At 43.5% G+C, this 26,881-nt stretch overlaps 1 protein-coding gene across 6 annotated transcripts in view; it reads left to right on the forward strand.

Moving 5' to 3' along the window:
* NEDD4L (NEDD4 like E3 ubiquitin protein ligase) overlaps positions 1–26,881 on the forward strand; it is a 629,231-nt gene that overhangs the window by 377,644 nt on the left and 224,706 nt on the right. Inside the window, exon 1 of one of the 6 annotated variants that reach the window (XM_082259753.1) lies at positions 18,257–20,103. The exons of 2 other annotated variants lie outside the window; for them this stretch is intronic. In XM_082259753.1, the coding sequence (XP_082115879.1) occupies positions 18,964–20,103 (1,140 nt within the window). In that variant the 5' untranslated portion in view covers positions 18,257–18,963. Of the gene's footprint in view, positions 1–18,256; positions 20,104–26,881 lie in introns of those variants that run through there. 3 more of the 6 variants (XM_082259754.1, XM_082259751.1, XM_082259752.1) reach the window with 3 other exon arrangements.

The following is a 26,881-nucleotide window of genomic DNA, read 5'->3' on the forward strand; positions in this document are numbered from 1 at the left end:
AACAGTGTTCTTTTCAGGAGAAATTTTTTTTGTTTTCTATGTTTGACGCAGGACAGCCATGAGTGTCTTTAGTCTGGAAGGCTTCTTTCACTCAGAGAAGGCTTCTGCTGGCAATGCATAGTGAACATTTTAACCATCTTTTGATTTCAAAAACTACTAAACAGGATAAGGCACGTCAACAGTAACAGCTTCTATTGAAATCATGAGGTTGTAAAGTAAAAATGTCGGTGATATAATGTGGCTAAATTAAAATATAGAGGCTGTACTGAAAGTAATGGAAAAGGGGGCATAACCTTTTTTATTTCTTTCATAGGTCCTTCAAATTTCACTTGTTAGTAGAGTAACTTTTCCTCAACTTCTTCTTTTTAATTGCAGGTAAATAATGTATTCCAAGCAAAAAGCATTGTGCCATCATTGAGTTCTTGATGAAGGATGTCTACAGGCTGTCTGACATCCACTGAAGACTACAAACTGCTTATGATATTGAACAGCCTGCACCCCTCTTTAGTCAAGAACTCAATGAGAGCACATTGCTTATACTTGGAAGAGCCAGCAGAGGAATGCTTCCACTACTCGCTTCTTCTGCTGGGCTCTGTATTAGATGATGTTATCAGTCAGAGCCTGGTAGAGGAAGTGAGTAGTGGAAGCATTCCTCTGCCAACTCTTAAGGCGCATACGATAAGAAAATCATAGGAAAATGTCAGTGCGACGAGCGATCGTCTGACTATGTGTTCGTTAGTATAGTGATTTTGACAGCCAATTCTGATTCAATACAGTAATGAATATACACTGACGTTTGAGACACATTTTACTGGCCGTCCTGGAAGTGTGAGCATTTCCTGTGACTTTTAACTGGATTTTGCAATAAAGATATTTTTATTTTCATCTATATTGAAGTGCCACCATGCCCTTGGTTAGCCATTCAAAAGCTATCGCTTACATTTTTACTTCATAACTACTTTCTATGGCTAACCCAGTACAACACTTTCTTGCCATTAAAACCAGGAAACAGTTGGCGGTAGGGTTGGTCCTTTTTTTTAATGAAGAGCTGGTTAAAACTATTGAAAATTTCCCTGTGTTCTTCCATTCACAGCAGAATGTATTGGTCTACTACTTCAAGTTTAGTTAGAAAATTAAGTCCTGTTGTATCACTCAATGCTGGCCCCGTTTGCAGGTATAGCTATGTGAAACATATTGAGTAAAGTCCTGCTTTAACTATCAGAATTCTGTATCAGAAATCTATTTTAACATACTGTATACAAGTCAGCGCATAATGGTATGTAAAAAAGCTGCGTGCAAATAGACATAGATCTATAATACACCCTAAATCAATCTATAAAACAAAAAATACAGAGGTTAAAATAAAATAACTCTTACACCCGTGTGAATTATAGTTAGTGTCCATATATCAATGTGTCTGAGATATATTAATCAGACCATCCATAGAACACAAAGGCCAAATCATCAGTGAGAACCAAAGTTCAAAAATATAGTATCCTTCACTGTAAAAAACCCCACAGTGCCATGTCTCTGCTATATGCGCTTGGTATTGTAACTCCTTCCAGGGATATACTGCTCCATTCCTTCAGTAGCTGTAAAGGTATTTCTCTCTCCAATCACATGTGCCGTGGTAACATTCCCATCCAAATCGAATCACCAACAACAAAAAACAATGCTCCTAGCGCAGTATTTATTCTTTCGGAATTTCGACACATGTATGGATGGCTTTAGATGTCAAACCAGCAATGTACAGGGGAATGAAAAATATCACCTGTACACAATCACACCAAGGACAACATCAGAGCATGGATGGATTCCAGGGATATATCGTATATGGACTGTAAAGGTATTTCTCTCTCCAATCACATGTGCCATGGTAACATTCCCATCCAAATCGAATCACCAACAACAAAAAACAATGCTCATAGCACAGTATTTATTGGTGACGCAAAGACGAATTGCATAATAAAAAATGGTAAAATGAATGAAATATCTCCACAAGTATTTAAAACATATGCCACTGGTGTAACTTACCACCAATCCAGTCAATCCATTTTGGTCTCCTACTTTTTCAATTTGTAGAAGTGACCCTATAGAAGTCTTCATTTAATTTCTTACACATAAAGCTTCCACAGGAGCAGAGACATGAGACCAGCGTTGGTGTGTTTTCATATTTGCAGTGCTGGTGTTGCTTGGGAGGTTGAAGTACAGCAGGAACGGTATTATCCACCATAACTAAAAGCCCAGTTTTAAAGCTGAATGAAGAAAAACAAGTAGATGCTACAGGGCAGAGATAACCAGTTCCTCGAACTTCTACTCAACTGATGGTGAAGCAGTTTAGCTTTAACAGCATTATCTCATGAGAACGTCCCTGGATGTGAAGTCCAAGCCATAGTCCTCATCCAAGCATTTGAGTGTGGCTTGCTTACACACTGCGCCGATATGTCAGCATCTTTTTCTTATATTGTGTGTTCCTAATATGGCACAAATTTTGTCTGGCAACATAATCCATCCATGCCCTGACGTTGTCCTTGGTGTCCATCCATGCCCTGACGTTGTCCTTGGTGTCCATCCATGCCCTGACGTTGTCCTTGGTGTCCATCCATGCTCTGACGTTGTCCTTGGTGTCCATCCATGCTCTGACGTTGTCCTTGGTGTCCATCCATGCTCTGACGTTGTCCTTGGTGTCCATCCATGCTCTGACGTTGTCCTTGGTGTCCATCCATGCTCTGACGTTGTCCTTGGTGTCCATCCATGCTCTGACGTTGTCCTTGGTGTCCATCCATGCTCTGACGTTGTCCTTGGTGTCCGTCCATGCTCTGACCTTGTCCTTGGTGTCCATCCATGCTCTGACGTTGTCCTTGGTGTCCGTCCATGCTCTGACGTTGTCCTTGGTGTCCGTCCATGCTCTGACGTTGTCCTTGGTGTCCATCCATGCTCTGACGTTGTCCTTGGTGTCCATCCATGCTCTGACGTTGTCCTTGGTGTCCGTCCATGCTCTGACGTTGTCCTTGGTGTCCGTCCATGCTCTGACGTTGTCCTTGGTGTCCATCCATGCTCTGACGTTGTCCTTGGTGTCCGTCCATGCTCTGACATTGTCCTTGGTGTCCGTCCATGCTCTGACGTTGTCCTTGGTGTCCGTCCATGCTCTGACGTTGTCCTTGGTGTCCGTCCATGCTCTGACGTTGTCCTTGGTGTCCATCCATGCTCTGACGTTGTCCTTGGTGTCCATCCATGCTCTGACGTTGTCCTTGGTGTCCATCCATGCTCTGACGTTGTCCTTGGTCTGATTGTGTACAGGTGATATTTTCCATTCTCCTGTACATTGTTGGTACAATGGTGGTTTGATATCTTAAGCCAGCCATACATGGGTCAAAATTTCCGAAATAATTTTCTTTCCAAAATCCTAACTAAGAATTTTTGTTCGATTTCACACCATTATACCATGCTGATTTTCATGCGGCTATTGAATTTGAGTTAACAGGCCTGTTGGAAATATTTTGAGAAACAAACAAATTTCTAATCAATGATGGGAGAATCGTGTGTAATCCAAAAAGAAATGTGCATGCACTGTGACTTGAAAAGAAAAGAAAAATCCTGGCCAGTGATGAGGTGAAATGGAAGACTTGGTTGGTCGAATTTTGAAATCAATGGCGGCATCATCGGATCACAAAACGCAGTTTCTGATTTTCAATAGAAAATTTGTTCGGAATTCGACCCATGTATGACCTGCATTAGAGAGTTGCTGACTGCCAGTTAACCAATTATTGACCAAATTAATTCGCACCTGAATCGGAACCAGATGCACAGGAGCCTTTTCCAATGCGGACTGCGGCCACCCTGGAGCTGTGTGAACCGGCTCAATTGAGAGTTGGTTACACTATCCTGTCATGCAAATTCCAATTCATATATGTGTGAACCCGGCCTTAATGTAATTTAACCACTTAAGGACCGCCCGCTGCACATTTACTGCGGCAGGCAGCCCCTCCTGCGTGAACCGACGTAGTCCTACTTCAGTCACGCGCTTGCTGCTAGGTGGGCGCCGCTCCCGCCCCCACTCGGCAGCGGGGACTCTGATCGCTCCCCGCTGAGAGAGAAGGACGGTCGGCTGTTGTAAACACAGCTGGCCGTCCTTCTCTCTGGAATGATCACAGAGCGCCTGTGATCCTTTCTATATAAGATCACAGGTTTCTATGAGCATTTCACAAGCCCATCCCCCCCCCCCCCCCACAGTTAAAAAACACTCCCCTAGGCTTACATTTAACCCTTTGATCACCCTCTGTATTAACCCCTTCCCTGTCAGTGTCATTATTACAGTAACAGTGCATATTTATAGCACTGATTACTGTAGTAATGTCACTGCCCCCCCCCCCCCCAAAAGTGTCAAAAATGTCAGTTAGGGGTCCGATCTGTCCGCTGCAATGTCGCAGTCCCACTAAAAATTGCAGATAGCCGCCATTACTTGTAAAAAAAAAAAATGACATAAATCTTTCCCCTAGTTTGTAGACGCAATAACTTTTGCGCAAACCAATCAAAATATGCTTTCTGCGATTTTATTTTATTTTTACCAAAAATATGTAGCCGAAAACAAAATGGCCTAAAATGTTAAAAAAAAATTATTTTTAATTTTATTTTTTTGGGAATGTTATATAGCATAATGTGAAAAATATTGTTTTTTTCTTTTTTTTTTCAGAATTGTCGCTCTTTTTTTGTTAATAGCGCAAAAAATAAAAAACTCAGAGGTGATCAAATACCACCAAAGGAAAGCTCTATTTGTGGGAAAAAAAATACATCAATTTTATTTGGGTACAGCGTCGCACGACCGCTCAATTTTCCGTTAAAATAACGCAGTGCCGAATTGCAAAAAATGGCCTGGTCATTAAGGGGGTAAAACCTTCCGGCCCAGAATTGTTTAAGTGTTGTTAAACCTAGGACTCTGCATTCACTATATCTGCTCTCCCACAGTACACAGAACATGGCAATGCAATTATCTTAGTAAATATAAACTGCTAAATATCTTTTCTCATCAGCACTATATAGCCGTCTTGTGACTTCTATTAGTGCAGGGTTAGGGAACCTTGGATCTCCAGCTGTGCTGAAACTACAAATCCCATCATGTCTCTGCCTTAGGAAGGCATTCCTGTGGCTGTCAGAGTTTTGCAGTGCCTCATGGGATTTGTAGTTTCAGCACAGCTGCAGTGCTAAGGTTTCCTACCCCTGTATTAGTGTCTATTTATTTTTTGATTATAAACTTTTATTGAAAAATATATTCAAGTACAAATAGAATAGTAAATGTAAAATTTACATAAAGGTGTTTCATCAATAAAACATTTCAAATAATAGGTATGTGAAAAAGCATACAAGCGATAAAAAAACAAAAATTGAACAAAATAGAAGATGTATATCCGTCCTTGATAGAAATATAACATTGTAAGAATAATGAAATATCTAAGAGTTGAGTGAGCAAGTTAACAGAATACGTGAGATATAATCAATAACCAGAGATGTATAGTAACGAAGTAGAACTACTTAAGTACTGTACTTAAGTACCGAAATGCGGTATCTGTACTTTCCTAGAGTAGAATTTTTTTCTCCTACTTCTACTTTTACTTCACTACATTTTTTCGATGATTTCGATACTTCTACTCAAGTATTTTTTTTTTGTGCTGCATAGTTACTCGTTACTTTTAAAAAAATTACCACTGCCAGAACAGTAGATGGCAGGTTGCATAAAGCTCAAAAAAATGTGTATAATGTCATTTGTAAATCAGCGCATATGAAAATAAAGGCTGTGTATAATAAAAGCTGCTATACCAAATCTTTCCAATAAAAAGAAAATATGAAACAAACAAATAAATGGTGCTACAGCGCTTAAAGTGCATCAAGAAACTACTAACAAACACAGGTTAATCATTTGAATAAATCATTTGAAATAATAAAAACAATATGATGTTCAAACTTTTGACTTATTTCTTTAATAACTACATAACACAGTACTTGTACTTCTACTTTCAGTACTTGAGTAGAAATTTTTTTTCAAAACTACTGGTACTTTTTACTTTTAGTACTTAAGTAGCAAATTTTTTGAAAAAACTACTTGCAATACTTAAGTAAAAAAAATGTTGAATACTTTAGTACTTCTACTTAAGTAACTTTTTCTGCGAGCACTTCCACTTCTACTCAAGTAATTTTTTGATCGAGCACTTGTACTTTTACTCAAGTAGAAATTTTGAGTACTTTATACAAGTCTGTCAATAAGAAGGTTACCTCTTTCGCCTTAGTAAGAGGCGCCCAACTAACTTAAACCATGAATATGGTGTGATGGAAGACCGAGATATCATGTAATTGTAAAGACAACATATGTTGGTTGGTTAAGTTGATGCAATATTTATGTGGTTAAGGAACATTTGTATATGTACCAAGGAGTCCATTTTTGGTCAAATTTTGTCTTAGTGTCTGTGATGGTATGACGGTATTGTTCCATTAGTCTTATATCTTCTATTCTACTGATGATCTGATCAAAGGGTATAAAAGCTTCTTTCCAGTGTTTGGAGATAACCCATAACATTGCAATGCAAATGGTGTGTGTTAGGCGTGTGAGATCTGTGGTGATTTCCGGAATATTTTTGAAAAGTAGACATTGCAGGTGTAAGAGTGGGAATTTACATCCTGTAACTCTCTCTATTAGCTTGAATACTTCCTGCCAGACATCTTTAAAGCGGAGTTCCGGGCACAGATCTCATTTTTTGCTGAACATACCCCCGGGACAGTCAGGGCTAGCACATTCCACAATGGCTAGCCTCTGATCTGTCCCGGTTCGCACTTACCTGCAAGAAGAAATACTTACTTTGAAAATTTCTTCCACAGCGTTTCCATCTCTCTTGTGGGCAGCTGAAGCCGGCGCGGTCCTCTTCGGTGTCTTCTTCCGCATCTTCTTCTCCCAGAATGCGCCGCACCGGCCCCTCTCGTCACTTCCGGTGCGGCGCCGCATTCCTAAACAGCTTCTGGGCATGCCCAGAAGCTGTTTAGCAGGGGAATGCGGCGTCGCCCGGAAGTGACGTGCGGGGCCGGTGCCGTCGCATTGATTCCTGGGAGCGATGACGTTCAGCTCCCAGGAATCATCGCGAGGCAGGAAGTGACGGGGTGAGCCGCGGCGCTGGAGGAGGAAGTACCCTGAGGTGAGTATTTACGATCTTCGATTACAAGGTGAGTGTACAAAAAAAAAAAAATAACTATCCAATTCCTTTTCAGGTTATGTGTAGCTAGCGGAGGGGCACAAAAAAAAAATACCGATTTTGTGCCCGGAACTCCGCTTTAACTTTGGGGAATTCCCAGAAAATATGTAATCGAGAGCCCACTTCATTACAACCTCTGAAACAATTTGGGGAGACCTCGGGGTAGAATTTATTCAATTTTTTGGGGGTATAATACCATCTCGTGAATATTTTAACAGCCGTTTCCCTCACACCTAGGGATTTGGTTGTCTTACACATATTTATCCACATGTCTCGCCAGTCGGCTATTGACATAGCAGTCTGTAGTTCCGATTCCCATTTAACCATGTAACTAAGTTTTGTATCCGGATCCCAGTTGTTAAGTAAGGAATATATTGTAGAGATATGTCCCCTACCTGAGAGATCTTTTAGACAAATATGTTCATATGTGCTGAGAGGAGATCCCGAAGGCTTAGGGTAGTGTGATTCAAAGAAGATTTTGATAAGGTCGTAATTGAGCTTTTCCGACAGTGGGATCTTTTTGGTGTGTAGTAATGTTTCAAAAGAGAGGAAAGTCCCACCAGGGCCGCTGATAGGGCAGTACAACCAGCCCTGTTGTACCGGGCCCGGGCTCCATCAGCTCTACAAGGGGCCCGGGCAGCATCACAGTAAATTTCTGCATGTTCAAAAAAAATCGTTTTTTCTAAACCTTTTCCTAATTTGTAATTTCTTGGGGGTGTAATTACATTTTCCTGGGCCCTATAATGACAGCAGAAGGGCCCAGGAAGTGAGTGCAGTGGCGGGACTTTTTTTCCATTTTCGGGTCGCATGTATACATAGGATTTAGTTCCATGGTGATTTGCTGCAATATAGTCCTGGCTGCTGCTGTCCACTGCTTTGCCTGGCGGAGGGATACAATAATTCTCTGCTCAGCCCCGCCTCCCCTTACTCAAGTGCAGAGTGTGATCATGTACGGAGGCAGATTGCTCAGCAGCTGACAGGGAACAGCAGGAGGACAGCGTGGCTGGATTGGACACAGTGAGTGAAGAACAGAGGATAGAGTCCTCACTGTGTCCTATGATCTCAGCATAAAAATCACACAGGCTACAGGTGCCCTGTCACAGTGTCACATGAATGCTGGGGATGCTGACTTTAAGCTATGACTGTAGTGAGTGTTACTGCATAACAAAGTCAGCATCCCCAGCATCCATATGACACTGTGACAGGGCACCTGTAGCCTGTGTGATTTTCATGCTGGTGATCATAGGACACAGTGAGATGCTACTTTAAACTTGTGTTTGGGGGACAGTAAACATGTGCAGTCAAACCACTCCCCTTTAACCTCTTCCCGCCCATTGATGTATCAGTGTTCTGTCAGAATAGCGCTACCTATCAGATTCTGCTAGCAGAAGTGGCATTCGGAAAGAACAACTTACTGCGCATGCACCATGTGTTCCAACATGGCGACTATGCGTTCCAATAGGTTTCCTAATGTGACAGAACACCAAGCAGCAGCGGACATCTTCTTACACCCACGAAAGTCTGGAGTTTTACATTTATTTTAGCAGTAAACTCACCTTATATACTGAAATAGACTATTTCACCGCAGCCGAGTGGAACAGTCTATTTCACTATATAATCAGTTTGTCGCTGAGCAGTGCGGGGTGTACCAAGGTGGCCGTCACCACATTGGCCGCAGGTTTCTCGCTATATTTACTAGAATACAATAATAATACAAATGTAATACTGTGATTTATTCTATAAGGTCAGTTTACTGATAAAATAAATGTAAAATTGAAGACTTGCGTGGGTGTAAGAAGATGTCCACCGCTGCTTCGTGTCATTAAGAAAGCTATTGGTATGCATAGCGGCCATGTTGGAATGCATGACGCATGCGCAGTAAGTTGTTCTAGTCTGTATATTACTTCCGGTAGCAGAATCTGATAGGTAGCGCTATTCTGACAGAACACCGGCACGTCACTGGATTGGAAGGGTGATATCTTGGTCATCCCTGCAGCATGATAGCCCCAGCAACTTTGCACAAAGTAACATAATTAAAATAAAATGTAAAACCTTTTTAAAGCCCCCATTCCCCCTTGTTCATGAGTAATTGCAAACATGCATGTTGGTCCCGCACATATATACGTAAACGGTGACAAACCTGCATTTTGTTTTGAGGCGGGGCCAGGGATGGGGTTGAAGGGGGCCCCATCAGGTAGGCTGTACGGGGCCCCATCATTCCTAACAGCAGCCCTGAGTCCCACCATCATATAGGTCTAGAAATGAAGTCAAATTATTTTCGGACCACCATGCGAATCTCTCGGGGGTAATAAATGCTTCAGGAAATCTGGGGTCTCCTAAGAAGGAGGCACCGAGAGGGGGAAGAGATGCGAAGGGCCATTTTTTAATGACAAGTCTCCACGTCCTGAGAGCGTCGTATTAGTGTCTATTTAAAGCTTGTAGGAGGAGTTTTCATTCCTCCATGATTATCCTATGAGACTGCAAGACCCCTGACCCTCTGTCTGGACGGTGCTGATTGGCCCTGTGCTGATCACAAGCTCCCAAGAAAAAAAAAACTCTCTAGCATTACACACCAAACTGAGCATGTGCAGCTTGTCCCCTAGCCTCTGTACTATCAGGATATATATTGAGGACAGTGGAAGAAGGGAAGGATCAGATAATACAGGATCAAACAGCCTTTTTACACAATGCAGAGGATTAACCACAGTGAGTATAACAAGCATGCTTTACTGTATATACAGACTGATTTTACTGTTGTGGCTTTAGTAACACTTTAATGTTAATAAAAGTGTTCTGTTTGTGTCGGCAGCCAGCTGTTATTTTTTAAAGCTGCCAAAGAATTCAACTATTGCTTCCTTGGAACATTCTGTACATTTTTCTTTCCGTGTGATTGGCTCACTGCTTTTCCCAACTGTTTTTCTTGTCATGCACTCTGCGACCGGTCATGTGATCATAGCAGGCAGACCCGCCTACTTAACAGTGAGTTAGTAGGCAGTTACAAGAATGAAAGTTGTAGGTTCGCTAGAAAGAAGTAAGGAATGGAATTGTTTTATTTTATTTTTCTATGATTTTCTGTATATCCAATGGTTTTATCCTTGCTTTTTGTTCACCTGTCACCCTAAATCTTGGACAGAAGAGGAATTTTCCCCATTAGTGACAATAATGAAACCCTGACAGATCACTAGCCTTCTGATTCTCAACCTGGAGCTACATGGGGTCCTTTTGGCACTTATTGAGCTGTCAGTCCCTCTTCTCTCTTATGGTTTTTTTTTTCCTCTTATATTTTATAATGAATTTGCTGAGTGAAAGATCAGATGTTGCACATGTCATTCTTAGAGTGGCTAAAATAAGCACACCTAGGGAAGCATTGATTTGTATCCCCAGCCTATGACTAGGTCTTAACCAGTTTAGCCCTGGAAGGATTTGCCCCCTTAATGACCAGGCCATTGCTTGCGATTCGGCACTGCGTTACTTTAACGGACAATTGCGCGGTTGTGCAATGCTGTACCCAAATACAATTGATGTCCTTTTTTCCCCCACAAATAGAGCTTTCTTTTGGTGGTATTTGATCACCTCTGCGATTTTTATTTTTTTGGGCTGTTAACAAAAAAAAAAGTGATGGAGACATCACAGAACTGGTGGATGTTAGAGACCTTGCGCTTCTCCACCTTCCGTTTGAAGATGCTCCACAGATGCCCAATAGGGTTTAGGTCTGGAGACATGCTTGGCCAGTCCATCACCTTTACCCTCAGCTTCTTTAGCAAGGCAGTGGTCATCTTGGAGGTGTGTTTGGGGTCCTTATCATGTTGGAATACTGCCCTGCGGCCCAGTCTCCAAAGGGTGTGGATCATGCTCTGCTTCAGTATGTCACAGTACATGTTGGCATTCATGGTTCCCTCAATGAACTGTAGCTCCCCAGTGCCAGCAGCCCCAGACCATGACACTCCCACCACCACGCTTGACTGTAGGCAAGACACACTTATCTTTGTACTCCTCACCTGGTTGCTGCCACACATGCGTGACACCATCTGAACCAAATAAGTTTATCTTGGTATCATCAGACCACAGGACATGGTTCCAGTAATCCATGTCCTTAGTCTGCTTGTCTTCAGCAAACTGTTTGCAGGTTTTCTTGTGCATCATCTTTAGAAGAGGCTTCCTTCTGGGATGACAGCCATGCAGACCAATTTGATGCAATGTGCGGCGTATGGTCTGAGGACTGACAGGCTGACCCCCCACCCCTTCAACCTCTGCAGCAATGCTGGCAGCACTCATACGTCTATTTCCCAAATACAACCTCTTGTCTTATGACGCTGATCACATGCACTCAACTTCTTTAGTCGACCATGGTGAGGCCTGTTCTGAGTGGAACCTGTCTTGTTAAACTGCTGTATGGTCTTGGCCACCAGGCTGCAGCTCAGTTTCAGGGTCTTGACAATATTCTTATAGCCTAGGCCATCTTTATGTAGAGTAGAGTTCTTTGCCATGAGGTGCCATGTTGAACTTCCAGTGACCAGTATGAGAGAGAAAGCGATAACACCAAATTTAACACACCTGCTCCTCATTCACACCTGAGACCTTGTAACACTAAAGAGTAACATGACAGGAAAAATTGCTAATTGGGCCCAATTTGGACGATTTCACTTAGGGGTGTACTCACTTTTGTTGCCAGAGGTTTATACATTAATGGCTGTGTGTTTAGTTATTTTGAGGGGACAGCAAATTTACACTGTTAGGGTAATTTCCCACAAATGATCCGATCAGATCCGCCTGTCAGTTTTTCAGGTGGACCTGATCGGTTGCTCCATGCATCCCTATGGGGCAGCGGATGTCAGCGGAGACATCTCCACTGACACTCGCTGCTATCCGCTTCCGATCCTATTTGTGAAATCCGGATGGATGGAAACCCTATTTTCCATCCGTCCATCGGAATGGATGGGAACGGACAGGCGGTACGTTCTCATCCGATTCTCCCATAGAGGACAGCGGGGATCTGGCAGCTCCGTCTCCGCACACAGAGCGGAAACGGAGCTGTCATCCGCCTGCTCAGCGCGGATCGGCGGATCGACCCCCCCGCTGAGCAGAACGGCTCCGTCTGCGGATGCGGACCGTGTGAAAGGGCCCTTATACAAGCTGTACACTCACTACTTTACATTGTAGCAAAGTGTCATTTCTTCAGTGTTGTCACATGAAAAGATATAATAAAATATTTACAAAAATGTGAGGGGTGTACTCACTTTTGTGAGATACTGTAAAACCACAATGCCCAGGGCCACTGCTCCTCCTGCCACCCCCTTCTCTCAGCCCTGATCGTAAGATCTAATGAGCAGGGCCCTCTCCAGTATTGAATTGTATTGTCACTGTAACATCTGCCTTCATTTTGCAAAGCTCTGCGTAACATAAATCCTGTATAATTATAATATTAATGAATGGTACGGTGACGGAGTCTCCATTGAAGAAAGGCCACCATTTATTTAGTGTTGCAGAGTTGTAGGTGTCTCCGTTTGGCCATACCTGTAATTTTTGTACATGCACAGTCGCTGTAGCTTCTTGAAGACATGTTTTTCCCCTTCAACGTGAGACAAGAATTCTGCTTTGCCTTAAACATTTTTCAGCGCCGGATCTTGCACCTGCCAGTCTCTGTTCACAGGGCCGTCGCTGGGCGTCCTTTACCAGCGCTGATGTCTTTGCTGGCTCTGTATCCAGCAAGAACAATGAGCGATTGTGCTGAGCCTTGGCACTGGTCTTGTAAAGTAAACCGAGCGAACATATCTGCTACGGCTCTGTGTTTAGAACTTGGATCCTGGTAGTCTTTAGCATAAACAAATAAATTAAACAAACTTGCAAGGTTAATGTTTCAGATTTGTAAAGTCGGTTTGCAGAATGAGCAGGGTGTGCTAAACAACGGGGTAAATCACAAATTTGTTGTGTTTTAATATTTATATTTTTTCCTTTTTGCAGCAAATAGTGTTTTGAGACATTATTAAATAACTCTGGAGGGGTTTAGGATTTTGATTTATGTTTTTTTTTTTTTTTAGTTTCAGATAAATGGAATACAACTCATGAACCAGTTATTGTTATTATTGATGCTTAAAGTAAACCTTTAAAAAAACTGGCTAGGAGACTGTGAATAATAAACACCTATACTGAATCAAAGTATGATGTTAACATATACAGTCCAAAAAATGAACACTGAAGTGCACAAAGGAAGGTATTGGCTGAAACAGATTCCTAGGAAAGGAAAAGCTCCAAACAAATGAAGAAAGGTGAAGATCAAGTGTGCCCAGGAGTAGAAATGAATCCACCAGACAATATAGTGATAGATGGCTCCTTACCAAATAGCTCTTGCCACTAGATTATAGGTGGCTGAACGCTCATATGAAAGAGAGATCCTCCAATGTAGTGGAATGGCCAGGCAGGAGCATAGGTCACTCTCTCCGGGGACAACCAATCATAGGTCCAGGGGCGTAACTACAGGGGTTGCAGGGGTTGCAATCGCAACCGGGCCCCATGCTCCAGGGGGCCCATGTGGCTCCCCTGTACACCTGAATAGGAGGGGCGGTGGGGACAGCATGTAGAGAAATCACTGTCCTCCTTTTTCCTTCTCTAGCTGCAGGAGGAAAATGGAGGAGATTGGTTCCTCTGTACGCTGCCCTTTGTACACTTCTCCTATCCAGTATACTTGTGTTCTGCTGTCTCTGGTGTCTCTGGGTCCCTGTGTGCTCCCCTGGTCCCCCCCCCCCTTCTGTGCTGCCCCCCCCTTCAGAATTCTTCCTTCCCTCACCGTAATAAAGGGCCCCGCAACTAGAGTAAAGGGTTCCAGGGGGCCCTTCATGGTTTCTTGCAGCGGGGCCCTGAAGGTTCTAGTTACGCCTCTGCATAGGTCACAGGGATTTGCAGTGTATAACCATGGAAATAAAAAGGGGAAACACTCCCATGGTGCATTACCAATGTATAACTTTAATAAATAAAAAGGGATGCACTCACATGTAAAAACGTTGTATGTCAGTGGAACAAACAATGACATGCAGCCGCCCAGAGGACGTGAGTTATCACAAAACATGTAGTGGTTTATCCTGACGGCGCGAGAGTTCGTATTGGTCCCTGGTGTTTAGATGGATCATCAGAGTTAGCTCTCCACATTACTGCTGGTTGACCCACGATCCGAGGAGGAATGTTCTGCAACGTACGTGAATGAAATAAAAGTGCTCAAAAACTGTTTTCTTCTCGCAACCTTGGCAATAGCTGTAAGCGTACACGGCCTCCTAGAATTTCCATCATTCTGCTTATGTGATTGAATCGCTGATTTTCCACAAGTCTGCACAGAGTGTGAAGTCGAACTTTAGACATTTTCTACAGTAGGTTTTTTGGCTTTGGTTATATTGGTTATATTGAGAGACTTACAAAGGGATTCAGTTTGTGTGATTATAGCAATTGCAGAGCCCCCCACTTAGAAGTCAGTTTTAAGGCCTCGTGCACACTCTGCGTTTTAAACGCTGCTTTTAGAGGCGTCTCACATTTTTTAGTTTTTTTTTTCCTGCCTCTAAACACCTCAGTGTTAGTCAATGTGTCCATGCACACATTATTATTATTATTATTATATAGGATTTATATAGCGCCGACAGTTTACGCAGCGCTTTACAACTTGAGGGTAGACAGTACAAATACAATACACTTTAATACAGTAGGAATCAGAGGGCCCTGCTCGTTAGAGCTTACAATCTAAGAGGGACGGTCAAGAGATACAAGAAATAATAACTGTGGGGGATGAGCTGATGGACAAAATAAGAGTACAGTTGTTAGGTGGATGCCAGATAGGTTTCTCTGAAGAGATGTGTTTTCAGGGATCGTCTGAAAGTAGACAAAGTTGGAGATAGTCGGACAGATGGGGGTAGAGCATTCCAGAGGATGGGAGAAGCTCTGGAGAAGTCCTGGAGGCGAGCATGGGAAGTGGTTACAAGGGAGATAGAGAGCAGGAGGTCCTGGGAGGAACGAAGAGAGATACACACATAGGGGTTGGGAGGCAGAAAACATACCCCACAGTCAGCACATTGAGGAGCAGCAGCATTTTGGCTGAAATAATGCCTGATGAATGTAAACGTGTCTAAACGTACTTAAGCATCAGGTGTGTCAAGCCCTTGGGCGTTCACTAATTTCAGTGGCCATAATAAATGATTATTCTAGCCAATAAAGTGATTAAAAGCCCAAGCGCTTGACGTGCTTGTATGACGTGGCTTAAGGCATGTTTTTGGCTCTGCTTTCCTCTTGGAAATGCTGGACAAATGTCCAGTGTGCATGAGGCCCAAAATGCTCTACCAAAGACTACAGTATCCTATGGACAGAGGTGGGTAAAGCCTAGTACACACGCAACGAATTTCCGCCGACCGGTCATCCCTCTTTTGTCCAGAGTGGTGTTTTGTTGGTTGGAATGTGCCTAGACAGCACACGATTTTTCCACACCCGACAAAATTCTACTTCAGAAGTGATGTCATGTGTTGGTTTGCTTTCTTTGTGTTCTTTCTTCTCTGAGCATGCCCAGTCTTACTCATAAGATTTTTCCCTGTCGAAATCTGTACTGACTGCACAAAAATCGGCCGTGCTTTGACGGTGGACAAAAAATTTTATAGCCTGCACACCAGATTTTTTCTGGCCGAAAAGTCGGAGTCGGTTGTCGAAAGCATCATACTAACAAGCCGAAAATGGGCAGATCGGTCGTCGGACGTAAATTCCCGGCCGAATTTCGGCTCGTGTGTACGGGCCTTAAGGTTTGTTACAACACACTTTTCTGAAATCCTCAGTACTGCCCCAGAATTAAAGCATAATCCCAGCTTCCTGGGCTGTGTCCCAAGCAGAGAACATTTGTTCAGATCTCGGTTTCTACTCTGTGCAGAAACTGTGAGCGGAGTGATCTCCTTTTGACCGACTTTGCATAGTCTTGGCAGAGAGTTGGAGAAGCAACGTAGGACAATAGCCTACTACAAGGTAAGTGCCCACTAAGACTAATGTAAGGCTCTGACCCCCACTGGCCACAAGTGTTCCACATCAGCCACCAATGTAGTATATTCACCCCACTGGCCCTCGGCATATGCTTCGGCTCCCACTGAACACCAATGTACCCTTCTAGCTCCATCGACCATTAATGTACTCCATCAGCAACCAAAAACCAACACTGTACCCTTCAGCTCCCACTGACCTCCAGTGTACCCATCTGTCACCACTGACACCTGCTTTTTTACACTTTTTTTTCTCCAATGGCCGTATCTGACCACCATCATCAGTTCATTCTTCCTGCCTTGGACACTGACATCAAGCATTCTTTGTTTTCCCCTAGCCATCAATGCTTGCCATTTTTGCCTCCTACTGATGTTGGGCATTGTTTTTCTCCCAAAGATGCCAAGGGCATTTTGTTTCTTCCCAGAAACCACTGACTCTAGGGCATTTGTACCCCAGCTGACAGCAGACCTCTGTCTGAATTCAGTTTTTTTTTTGTTTTGTTTTTTTAATGATCTTTAGGTTTAGGAGTATTTTGTGGGTGCATGGACTTTGTACAGTGTATAAAGCTAGGCATAGACCTCATCTAGCCTTGCCCCTTTAAACCATTCCTAATTTCACACCACTTGTTTTCTCAACCCTGTGTCGTTCACAGGATACACAGTTGAGAGATATGCTTACAGTGTACATAGTTCATTATAACATTTCTGAAAAATTCTTGCAATGTATAGTTCACCCTTAAAGGAATTTTTTTTCCTCACTAAAACTGGATTTTTATGGTAACCTCAAAACCATTGTGCAATTTTCATATGGAAACTCACACAAACATGGAATTATCAACTAGGGTTCCCCTTGTGGTCATCTCAACCACTTAAGCCCCGGAAGTTTTTACCCCCTTCCTGACCAGGACCTATTTTGCGATTCGGCACTGCGTGAATTTAACAGACAATTGCGCGGTCGTGCGACGCTGTACCTAAACGAATTTGACGTCCTTTTTTCCCCCCAAACAGAGCTTTCTTTTGGTGGTATTTGATCACCTGTGCGATTTTTTGATCATGCGCTATAAACAAAAAAATAGCGTCAATTTTGCAAAAATAACAATATTTTTCACATTTTTTTTTATATGAAATTCCCCCCCAAAAAATGTAAAAATCAAAATTTTTTAACATTTTAGGCCAATTTGTTTTATGCTACATATGTTTGGTAAAAAAAATCGCAAAAAGCGTATTTTGATTGGTTTGCGCAAAAGTTTGCAGGGGGGCAGCAAAAAAGCCACCCCCCTCCACCTGAGACTCTATTGGCCACTGGTTGCTAGAGCCACCTCTCTCACCCCCTCTCTCTCTCTCACCGACCCCCTCCCTCTCTCCCCCTCTCTACCTCTCTCTTTCTCTCTCATCCCCCCTCTCTCTCTCTCTCATCCCCCCCTCTCTCTCTCTCTCTCTCTCTCTCTCTCACCTCTCCCTTCTCTCTCTCTCTCTCCATCCCCCTCTCTCACTCCCCCATTCTCATCCCCCCCTCTCTCCCTCCCCTCTCACCCCCCCTATCTTTCATCCCCCCTCTCTCTCTCTCTCTCTCATCCCCCCTCTCTCCTTCATCCCCCCTCTCTCACTCTCCCTCCCTCTCTCCCTCACCTACCCCCCTCACTCTCTCTCACCCCCCCTCGTAAGATCTCAGGTTCATGCTGGGACTTGTAGTCCTTCCATTTTGGAGGGAGTCACATCCTTAAAAAAGAAGTGGGGCAAATTTACATGGGGGGGGGGGGCACCCAATTTTAGTCTTGCCTAGGGCAGCACAAAACCGAAATACACCCCTGTTCCTAACCCTTGGGTTTGGGTTAGGGTTTTGCAAGTGGCACCCTCGAATCTTCCGTCTTTTTGTAGCTCAAGGCAGTGGAAAGTGAGCAGCCATTATCTGGTTGTTAGAGACGACACTTTTATTTCTACAAGGGTCGGAGGAAGGCAGCCTAGTCAGTGGTGGGAATGGCTGTTCTATTTCGGAGAGCAGGTCGCTTGTTCCTCGGAAGAGAAACAGACCACATCATCCTGAGCAGCTGTATTTCATTTTCAGTTTATTTTACTCTGCGAGCAATCTTCTGATCATATAGGGAAGAGGGGCCTTGTCCTAGTTCTAGAAGGCAATTCATAAAGTTTATTGTAGCAGTGAAGTGGCTCTGGGTTTTCTCTCTCCCCCCTTCTCTTGCTCTCTTTCTCTCACTTTTTTTTTTTTCCTTTCCTTTTTTTCCTGCCAAGAGAGAAGTGCCCAACGAATACGATGTGGTTTAGGTTTACAGCAGCTCCGAATGTGTTTGCTGCATTAGTCAACTGTGAAAGCTCTCCCGCTGATTCTGCTCGTCCATTCTGATGGAAAAGGAGCAGCTGGGAAGGTGCTGTTTCAAGCTCGCTGGCTCTTGGACACACAAGGGGGGGAAAAAAAAGAACCTAAAAGAGAAAACTTTGACTGCACTGAAGAGAGAGAAAGGGGGAAGATAGTCACATGACTTGGGCCACCCTACCCTATGTCACAGTATGTGGAAGCTGTGATAGCTCTTATCCAGTCACGCCTGGAATGCTGCCTGTCACTTAGGCTATTTCGGCTATCTGTCGGTATCAGGGCTGCAGTGCTAACAGTTTGGCAGATGGGACGCTTTTTCTCAGAGTTTATGTTTTTGATTTTTAACTCCTGGCAAAGCTCACAGCATCCCTTTCTGCTTCTCTTTGCTGCCCGTTGTTAACAAACCATGGCCCACCGGCTACGATTTCATTTTGGCTCGGGAAGGAGCAACACGGCCCCTGAGTCCGATGTCGTAGAACAGGAGAGAGAAGATGACTTTTTCATGGCATTCCACACGCTGCCCAGGAGAAATGGCTCCCACCCCAGGCACTGCGGAGATGGGACCCTCCAAGAAGACGGCGCCCTGAAAAGGAGCACCTCAATGTTTATCCCGCAGTTGCTGCAGAACATTGACGTGCGTCCAACCCGAAGCTCCTCCATGCATATCTCCCTGCAGCGCAAAAGCCCAGACGAGTGCGAGAGCTCTGATTTCTCCGATGAGGTGTTTTCTTGTGGCTTTGCGGACTTCAACGAACGTTACATTACTGCCGTGAGGAAAAATTCCTCTTGCTTGAGCAGCCCGCAGGATACGCCTAGTAATTCTCCTCCTAGGATGCATGAATCTGGGGGGCAGCCTGTGAATGGGGCAGCATCCTTTTTTCCCAGACCCCCCATTCAACGTTTTGGGGAGCAGAATGGCAATAATAATTATGCGACAGACGGAGAGGAGGAGATTACAGTGTCGACATGCAGCAAAAATGTTGGCGGGTCGAGAGTGAAAAGCCAGAGCCATGGCGCAGACATCCGACAGGTGAGGTTGCTGCCGCCATGTCATGAAGGACAGAATGGTTCTTCAGCAGAACCAAGACGCTGGTCTTTACAGCATCTTCCGGACACCTCGGAAAGCCCTGGAAAAAGGTGTTTTATATTCCAGCTTCAGCAGTCTCAGACAACTAATTGCAACTTGACGGGAGAGTATAATTTTGGGTTTACAGGCACCAAAGGAGACCGACTGGTTCGATATCCCCGCATCAGACTCGAAAGGAGTACTTCCTATCCACTGCAACCGCGAGCCGAGAGCATTAGCCCTGTAGAGAATGGAACCACTCAAGATGGCAGGTCTTGCGGTAAAGACTCAAGTGAGGATTTCCCGAATGATTCCAGAGACCTCCCCCCACAAGGACAGGGGTGCTCGTTTGAAATTAGGCAAGAGCAAAATGGAAGACAACCCCATTTTAGGATTCTTTTGACACGAGGTAGCGAAGAGCAGAATGGAGACCAAGGGCACAGAGCTAGAAGTTCTGGATCTGCTTCCGGAAATGACACAGTAAGATTTTGATACTCTATATTTATTAAAGCTGATATATAGTTTGTTTTTTTTATTTTGCTATATACGTGGCATAACATGGGGCAAGGACAGTTGTCAGGAAAGCGTTCCACACTTTTTCGGTTCCACACAACAGCCACGTCTCCTTGACAAGTACACAATGCATGAAGAAAAATGGGGTAAAAAAAATGAGTGACATCAAAGATTTTCCAAAATATTGGCCAGTCTTTCCATGCAATAATGAGCGCCTTCAACACTCGCGCTCCTAATCCCTTGTGGCTTAACTCCTAAATGACCTCAGAATTGCAAGATGTGTTTAAATTACTTACATTGTTTACCAGTATCAGGCTGTGTGTGGCCAAACCGTGTCTAGCAAACAGCCTAATAACACTTTAAAGCCAAAATATTTTCTCTATTTTATTGGGGTTATAACCTTTTTTTTGCTCTATGTGTCCCATTGGGGAGAATTACCTTAATTTCCTGTTACACATCAGGAAGTAATGGGAAATCTCTCCAAAATAAGGCAAATCCTCTCTTAGACAGTTGTCGTTGAAACAGGTGTCTCCATTGGAAGCTTTCCCCTCTGTTCTGGTGAAAGTTTTGGATTTCCCCTCTCTTTGTTTTTTTTGCTCTATGTGTGTCATTGGGCAGAATTACCTTAAATTCCTGTTACACATCAGGAAGTAAAGCCCCGTACACACGTACCGATGGTCGGCTTACAAATGTTCCTCTTTTCTCCCTGGGATGTCGGTGTCTGCTGAAAAGTGCAAAGACAGCACAAGGACAGCACAAGAATTTTGTCCGCCGACTGCAGAAGTGATGTCATGTAATGGTTAACTTTCCCTGTGTTTTCTATTTTCTGAGCATGCCCAGTCTTGCAAATCTGCGGTCTGTCGGCCGAATTGTGTACTGACAGGCGAACAATCGTCCGTTCTGGTGTCGGCATACAAATATTTTCATGTTTGCACGAAAGACTTTTGTCCGCGGATTGTGCGCAGACATCTGTCGGAGGCACCATACTAACACGCGTACAATCGGCAGATCCTTCGTCCACCGACGTTTGTATGCCGACGATCGGTACGTGTGTACGGGCCTTAAGGGGAAATCTCTTCAAAATAAGGCAAATCCTCTTAGACAGTTGTCGTTAGAACATGTGTCTCCATTGGAAGCTTTCCTCTCTGTTCTGGTGAAAGTTTTGGATTTCCCCTTACTTTGTTTTTTTGCTCTGTGTCCCATTGGGGAGAATTACCTTAAATTCCTGTTACACATCAGGAAGTAAGGGGAAATCTCTCCAAAATAAGGCAAATCCTCTTAGACAGTTGTCGTTAGAACAGGTGTCCCCATTGGAAGCTTTCCTCTATGTTCTGGTGAAAGTTTTGGATTTCCCCTCACTTTGTTTCCCCTCACTTTGTTTCGCCTCTATGTGTCCCATTGGGGAGAATTACCTTAAATTCCTGTTACACATCAGGAAGTAAGGGGAAATCTCTCCGAAATAAGACAAATCCTCTCTTAGACAGTTGTCATTGGAACAGGTGTCGCCATTGGAAGCTTTCCCCTCTGTTCTGGTGAAAGTTTTGGATTTCCCCTCACTTTGTTTCCCCTCACTTTGTTTTTTTGCTCTATGTTTCCCATTGGGGGTAATTACCTTAATTTCCTGTTACACATCAGGAAGTAAGGGGAAATCTCTCCAAAATAAGGCAAATCCTCTTAGACAGTTGTCGTTAGAACAGGTGTCCCCATTGGAAGCTTTCCTCTCTTTTCTGGTGAAAGTTTTGGATTTCCCCTTACTTTGTTTTTTTGCTCTATGTGTCCCATTGGGGAGAATTACCTTAAATTCCTGTTACACATCAGGAAGTAAGGGGAAATCTCTCCAAAATAAGGCAAATCCTCTTAGACAGTTGTTGTTGGAACAGGTGTCCCCATTGGAAGCTTTCCTCTATGTTCTGGTGAAAGTTTTGGATTTCCCTTCACTTTGTTTCGCCTCTATGTGTGCCATTGGGGAGAATTACCTTAATTTCCTGTTACACATCAGGAAGTAAGGGTAAATCTCTCCGAAATAAGGCAAATCCTCTCTTAGACAGTTGTCGTTGGAACAGGTGTCTCAATTGGAAGCTTTCCCCTCTGTTCTGGTGAAAGTTTTGGATTTCCCCTCACTTTGTTTCTGTAAGCATAGTCAACCAGGACCGATAGAGAAGCTGCATCTCCACGGTGGGGACACAGCAATTAAAAACAACGTTTGAGGTTCTAACATGCACCACTGAAAACCATCCATATATGTGATTATTTCTATACATGCATAAATGTATTCACATACAGTGCAATGTACAGGTGGCATATATGTACAAATTATAGAGTTGAAGTCCCAGTATTCCTGTTGATATAAATCACATTTAACAGAAAATGTCGGATATGTGTGATGCTTGATGTATCCCAAGTGGTGCCAGTTTTACAATTGGGCACAATACAGTAGATTTGCCTGCAGGCAGCAGAGACAAAGGCGTCTTTTCACCGTGTTGGGTACTTATTATTTGTATTAGTACAATATCCTAAGCCAAGTGACGACCAGAAAGTAAAGAAAATGTTCCTTGTAACCGAGGTAACCCTGGCTGGGGAAGGAGGGTTACTTTGGGGCATTAATGGAAATCTGGCCCTAAACCTAAACTATGTTTTGGGTAAATATCTGTTGATAAGGTGTCAGAGTTGACTCTTAGTGGTGGGATATACCTGCTATGTCTGATGGCTCCTTATGTTAAAACATTTGTCACATAAACATACTAAGGTTGATTTACTAAACCTGGGAAGTGCATAATATGGTGCAGTTGGGCATAGAAACCAATCGGCTTCCATGATTTTTTGTCAAAGTTTAACCACTTCAGCTCCGGAAGCTTTTACCCCCCCTTAATGACCTGGCCATTTTTTGCAATTCGGCATTGCGTTGCTTTAACTTACAATTGTGCGGTTGTGCGACGCTGTACCCAAATACAGTTGATGTCCTTCCCCCCCCCCCCCCCCACAAATAGAGCTTTCTTTTGGTGGTATTTGATCACCTCTGCGGTTTTTAAATTTTGCGCTATAAACAAAAAAGAAAAGAGTGACAATTTAAAAAAAAAAAAAACAACTTTTTTACTTTTTGCTATAAAACATTCCCAATAAAAAAAAATGTAAAAATCTATTTTCAGTTTAGGCCAATTTGTTTTCTGTTACATATTTTTGGTAAAAAAAATCCCAAAAAGTGTATATTGGTTTGCGCAAAAGTTATAGCGTTTACAAACTATGGGATAGATTTTTGGACTTTTTATTTATTTTTTGCTGTTTTTATTAGTTGCGGGACTGCGACATTGTGGCGGACAAATCTGGCACTAAGTGACACTTTTTGGGGACCAGTGACACCAATACAGTAATAAGTGCTAAATAATATGCCCTTTTACTGTATAAATGACACTGGCAGGGAAGGGATCAATACTGGGGGTGATCAAGGGGTTAAGTGTGAGCCTAAATTGTGCTTACTAACTGTGTGGGGGGGAGGAGGGATCTGTGACAGGCACACAGGGATCGGTGTTTCAGCTTAGCTGAGCCATACGAGATCTCACTGTGCCTGTCTGACAGTAGAGCCAGTAGTTAGAGACAGTAGTTATGACTAAGCGAACATAGCTTCGTGAAACGCGTCAACTGTTTTTTGCCCTCCTGTCCCTGGTTTGTCATTTTGGATTTTATGGATTTTCAATAAAAAGTTTTTATCATTTACTTTCACTCTCAAGTTGGTGTGCGGTTGCCTTCTTCTAATTGTACAGCTGACAGTAGAGCCGCCTGCCTTGTTTACATAGGCAGGCAGCTCTCCTGTCAGTTTCCCTGACGATCGCAGGAGGCCGGCGGCGATCGCGCCTGCTCCTCCTGGAGTCTGGCTTCCCACTGTGTCTACTCATAGCGGGGAGCGTGGCTCCGGCGGTGCACATGCACCACCGAGACCGCGTGCACATAATCACATAGATCTACATGATGAGCCACTCTGCTGCAGTAAATCTGCGTGGGGCGGTCGGCAAGTGGTTAATTGGAAAAGCTGAAGTTTGAAGCTGATTGTCTACCATGCACAGCTGCACCAGATTCTGCACTTTCCAAGTTTTAGTAAATCAGCCCCAGTGTGTTTATATTGCCCAGGCATGCACATTTATGCTGTGGACAGGCAGCCTTCTGGTAACTCCTGATGCTGACCGCCTTTTGGAAAAGCATAACGGAGCAGACAAAAAAGAAATCTTGATGATTGACTGCCATTTGGATTAGGCAATCGTCATATCTACAGGTACATTTTGTTTCCAAGCTGAAAATGTTTTAAATGACATTCTGATCCCACGGGATGCTATTTCTTCGGACACATCTGACTTCCTGTAAGGACATTGCACATATTATCCTATACCCTAAAATGGATGATGCCAAATAATAGAAGGTGGTACTAGGAATAGCATATACAGTATCCAATGTCTGTAGAGTTATCTATGGATGTCAGTGCTTAGTACATGATGTGCCTTCATCTACTTTACCGTCACTGGAAATCTTATAAGGCGGTGGAGTTTTCTGCTGGTTTGCATGTAAAATACAGTATATAGTACTATTTACTCCATAAAAATTGTTGATTTTTTTTCTTTAATAACTGTCTTGTTCATGTGTAGTTGCTAAAAGCTTGTTATCATAGTATTGTACCACTATGTAGTGAAATGCTTCAATGTCCCCTTTAGTTAGTTTTGTATTGTCACATGATTCAGCCTCCTTCACCCTTGGCGGTGCCACTGTGCCCTTTATTTGTGTTGGCTTCATCACTGAGACCTCAGGAAGAATGAGAGCTACAGAATGATGGATGACACGTGGTGACCTACAATAGTTACAGCGCATTCCGCCTAATATAGCCTTTTACTACCCAAATGCCAAAGGGCACTTTGAAACATACAGCGAGATTAAAGAGGAAGCAAAGCAATGTTGTTGTTTTTTTTCTTTTTTTTTTATGACCTGCCAAATAAAGGCATAATGTGTTAGTATGCATCTCATACTAGCACATTATGTGAAACTTACCTGCAAACGAAACCCTAGTTGTCACCACTGGAGGATGCATCCATCCAGCAGGAGCCACCAGTCAAGGCACAGGGCTCTAAAGAAAAGGCACGGGTGGCCCGTTCCTTCAGAGCCCGGTGACGTCATCCGCTGCATACACAGTAAATATCTCCTAAACGGTGCATGTTTAGGAGATATTTACAGTACCTATAGGTAGGGATCGACCGATTATCGGCAATGCCGATATATATCGGGGGCCGATATGCACTTTCCCCAATTTATCGTAATCGGCCCCTGAGGTTACCGATATTGCAGATATTTCGTGAAAGTGCTGTACCGGAGTCATGCCTGCAGCTAGAGGCATCACCCCCGGTACCGGCGTCCATAGCCGACGGTTGGCTGTCTTGTAATGACAACCGATTCGGCTGAGAATCCGCTTGGCTGTCATTACAAGGAGCGGGAGGGGACGTCCCCCCCCCCCCCACACTCCCGCGGCTCGCCCGGGTCTCCCGTCCCACCGGGAGACCCGGGCAACCTACCTGCATGGCCACCGAAGAGAAGACCCGATCAAAGCCGCATTCGGCTCTGATCGGGTCTCCATGTAAAAAACCCAGAAGTGATGTCATGACATAACTTCCAGGTACTCGGCGGCAAATTAAAAAAAATGTGAGCATTCAAAACAGCCAAACTTGGCGTTTTGAATGCCTTTAAGTGCAGAGAAGGGGTTTGGGGTCATTTAGAACACAAGAGTACCTGTGAAAAATAAAAAAAAGATTTTTTTTTAAATGTCCCAAAATATCGTCCGATACTGATATCCAATGACCAAAATATCGGTATCTGCACAAAAAAACTATATTGGTCGATCACTACCTATAGGTAAGCCTTATTACAAGCTTACCTATAGGTACAAATAATCAATGGGAGTTTACTTCCTCTTTAAGTACCTGAAACTGTCTTATTGTAAGCTGCCTTTAATTTACAGCAGGACTAAGAAGGGGAGGGGTTGCAAAGTGAACTAATCAGGCTTTTCTTCTTCATTGTACAGGGCTGTCAGTCTAACACTGGAAGCTTACTGACAGGAGGATGATGATCACATTAGTGTGGTTAGAATTCTTTATTGTCCACTCAAGGGCAGGGAAATGACCAAGCAAAACTGTTATACTGGATTTCTCTGCTTCTGCTGGCTGCATGCTTGTTCTAGAACTGAAATTAAGCCAGTAGCCCTTTCTGTAAGGAACGGATTCTCAACCAGGGTTCCATGGCACCATAGGGTTCCTCCAAAGGTTCATAGAGTTTCCTTGAGCAATTTCTGCCCCTCAGATAAGTTCCCACTGACACCATTGATCTTTTTAGCTATCTGTATGTGGGGTAATTCTTCCCAGTGACCATACGTGTAAGGATCATTCTTCCCACTGACCATCACACTAATGTATCATGAGCTGTAGATAGAGTAGTATTTAGCATGGGTTCCCTGAGACCAGAAAGTTATTTCAAGGGTTCCTCATTGTTGAGAATGGCTGCTGTAAAGATATATAACTATAATTCTCATTAACCTTAAGGGCCCATTCACGCCTTCATGTCTTGTGATAATGCATGTTTTACAGAACTGCAGTGAGGTGTATTGCTGTGCCATTGTGCCAATGCACACACAACAGAACGTTACATTTCATACACTATATTGTCCAAATTATCGGGACGCACAAACTTTAATAGCATCCCAGTCCTATTCCATAGGGTT

Source organism: Pelophylax lessonae, assembly GCF_965119305.1.
Source record: "Pelophylax lessonae genome assembly, chromosome: 1".
NCBI classification, from domain to species: domain Eukaryota; kingdom Metazoa; phylum Chordata; class Amphibia; order Anura; family Ranidae; genus Pelophylax; species Pelophylax lessonae.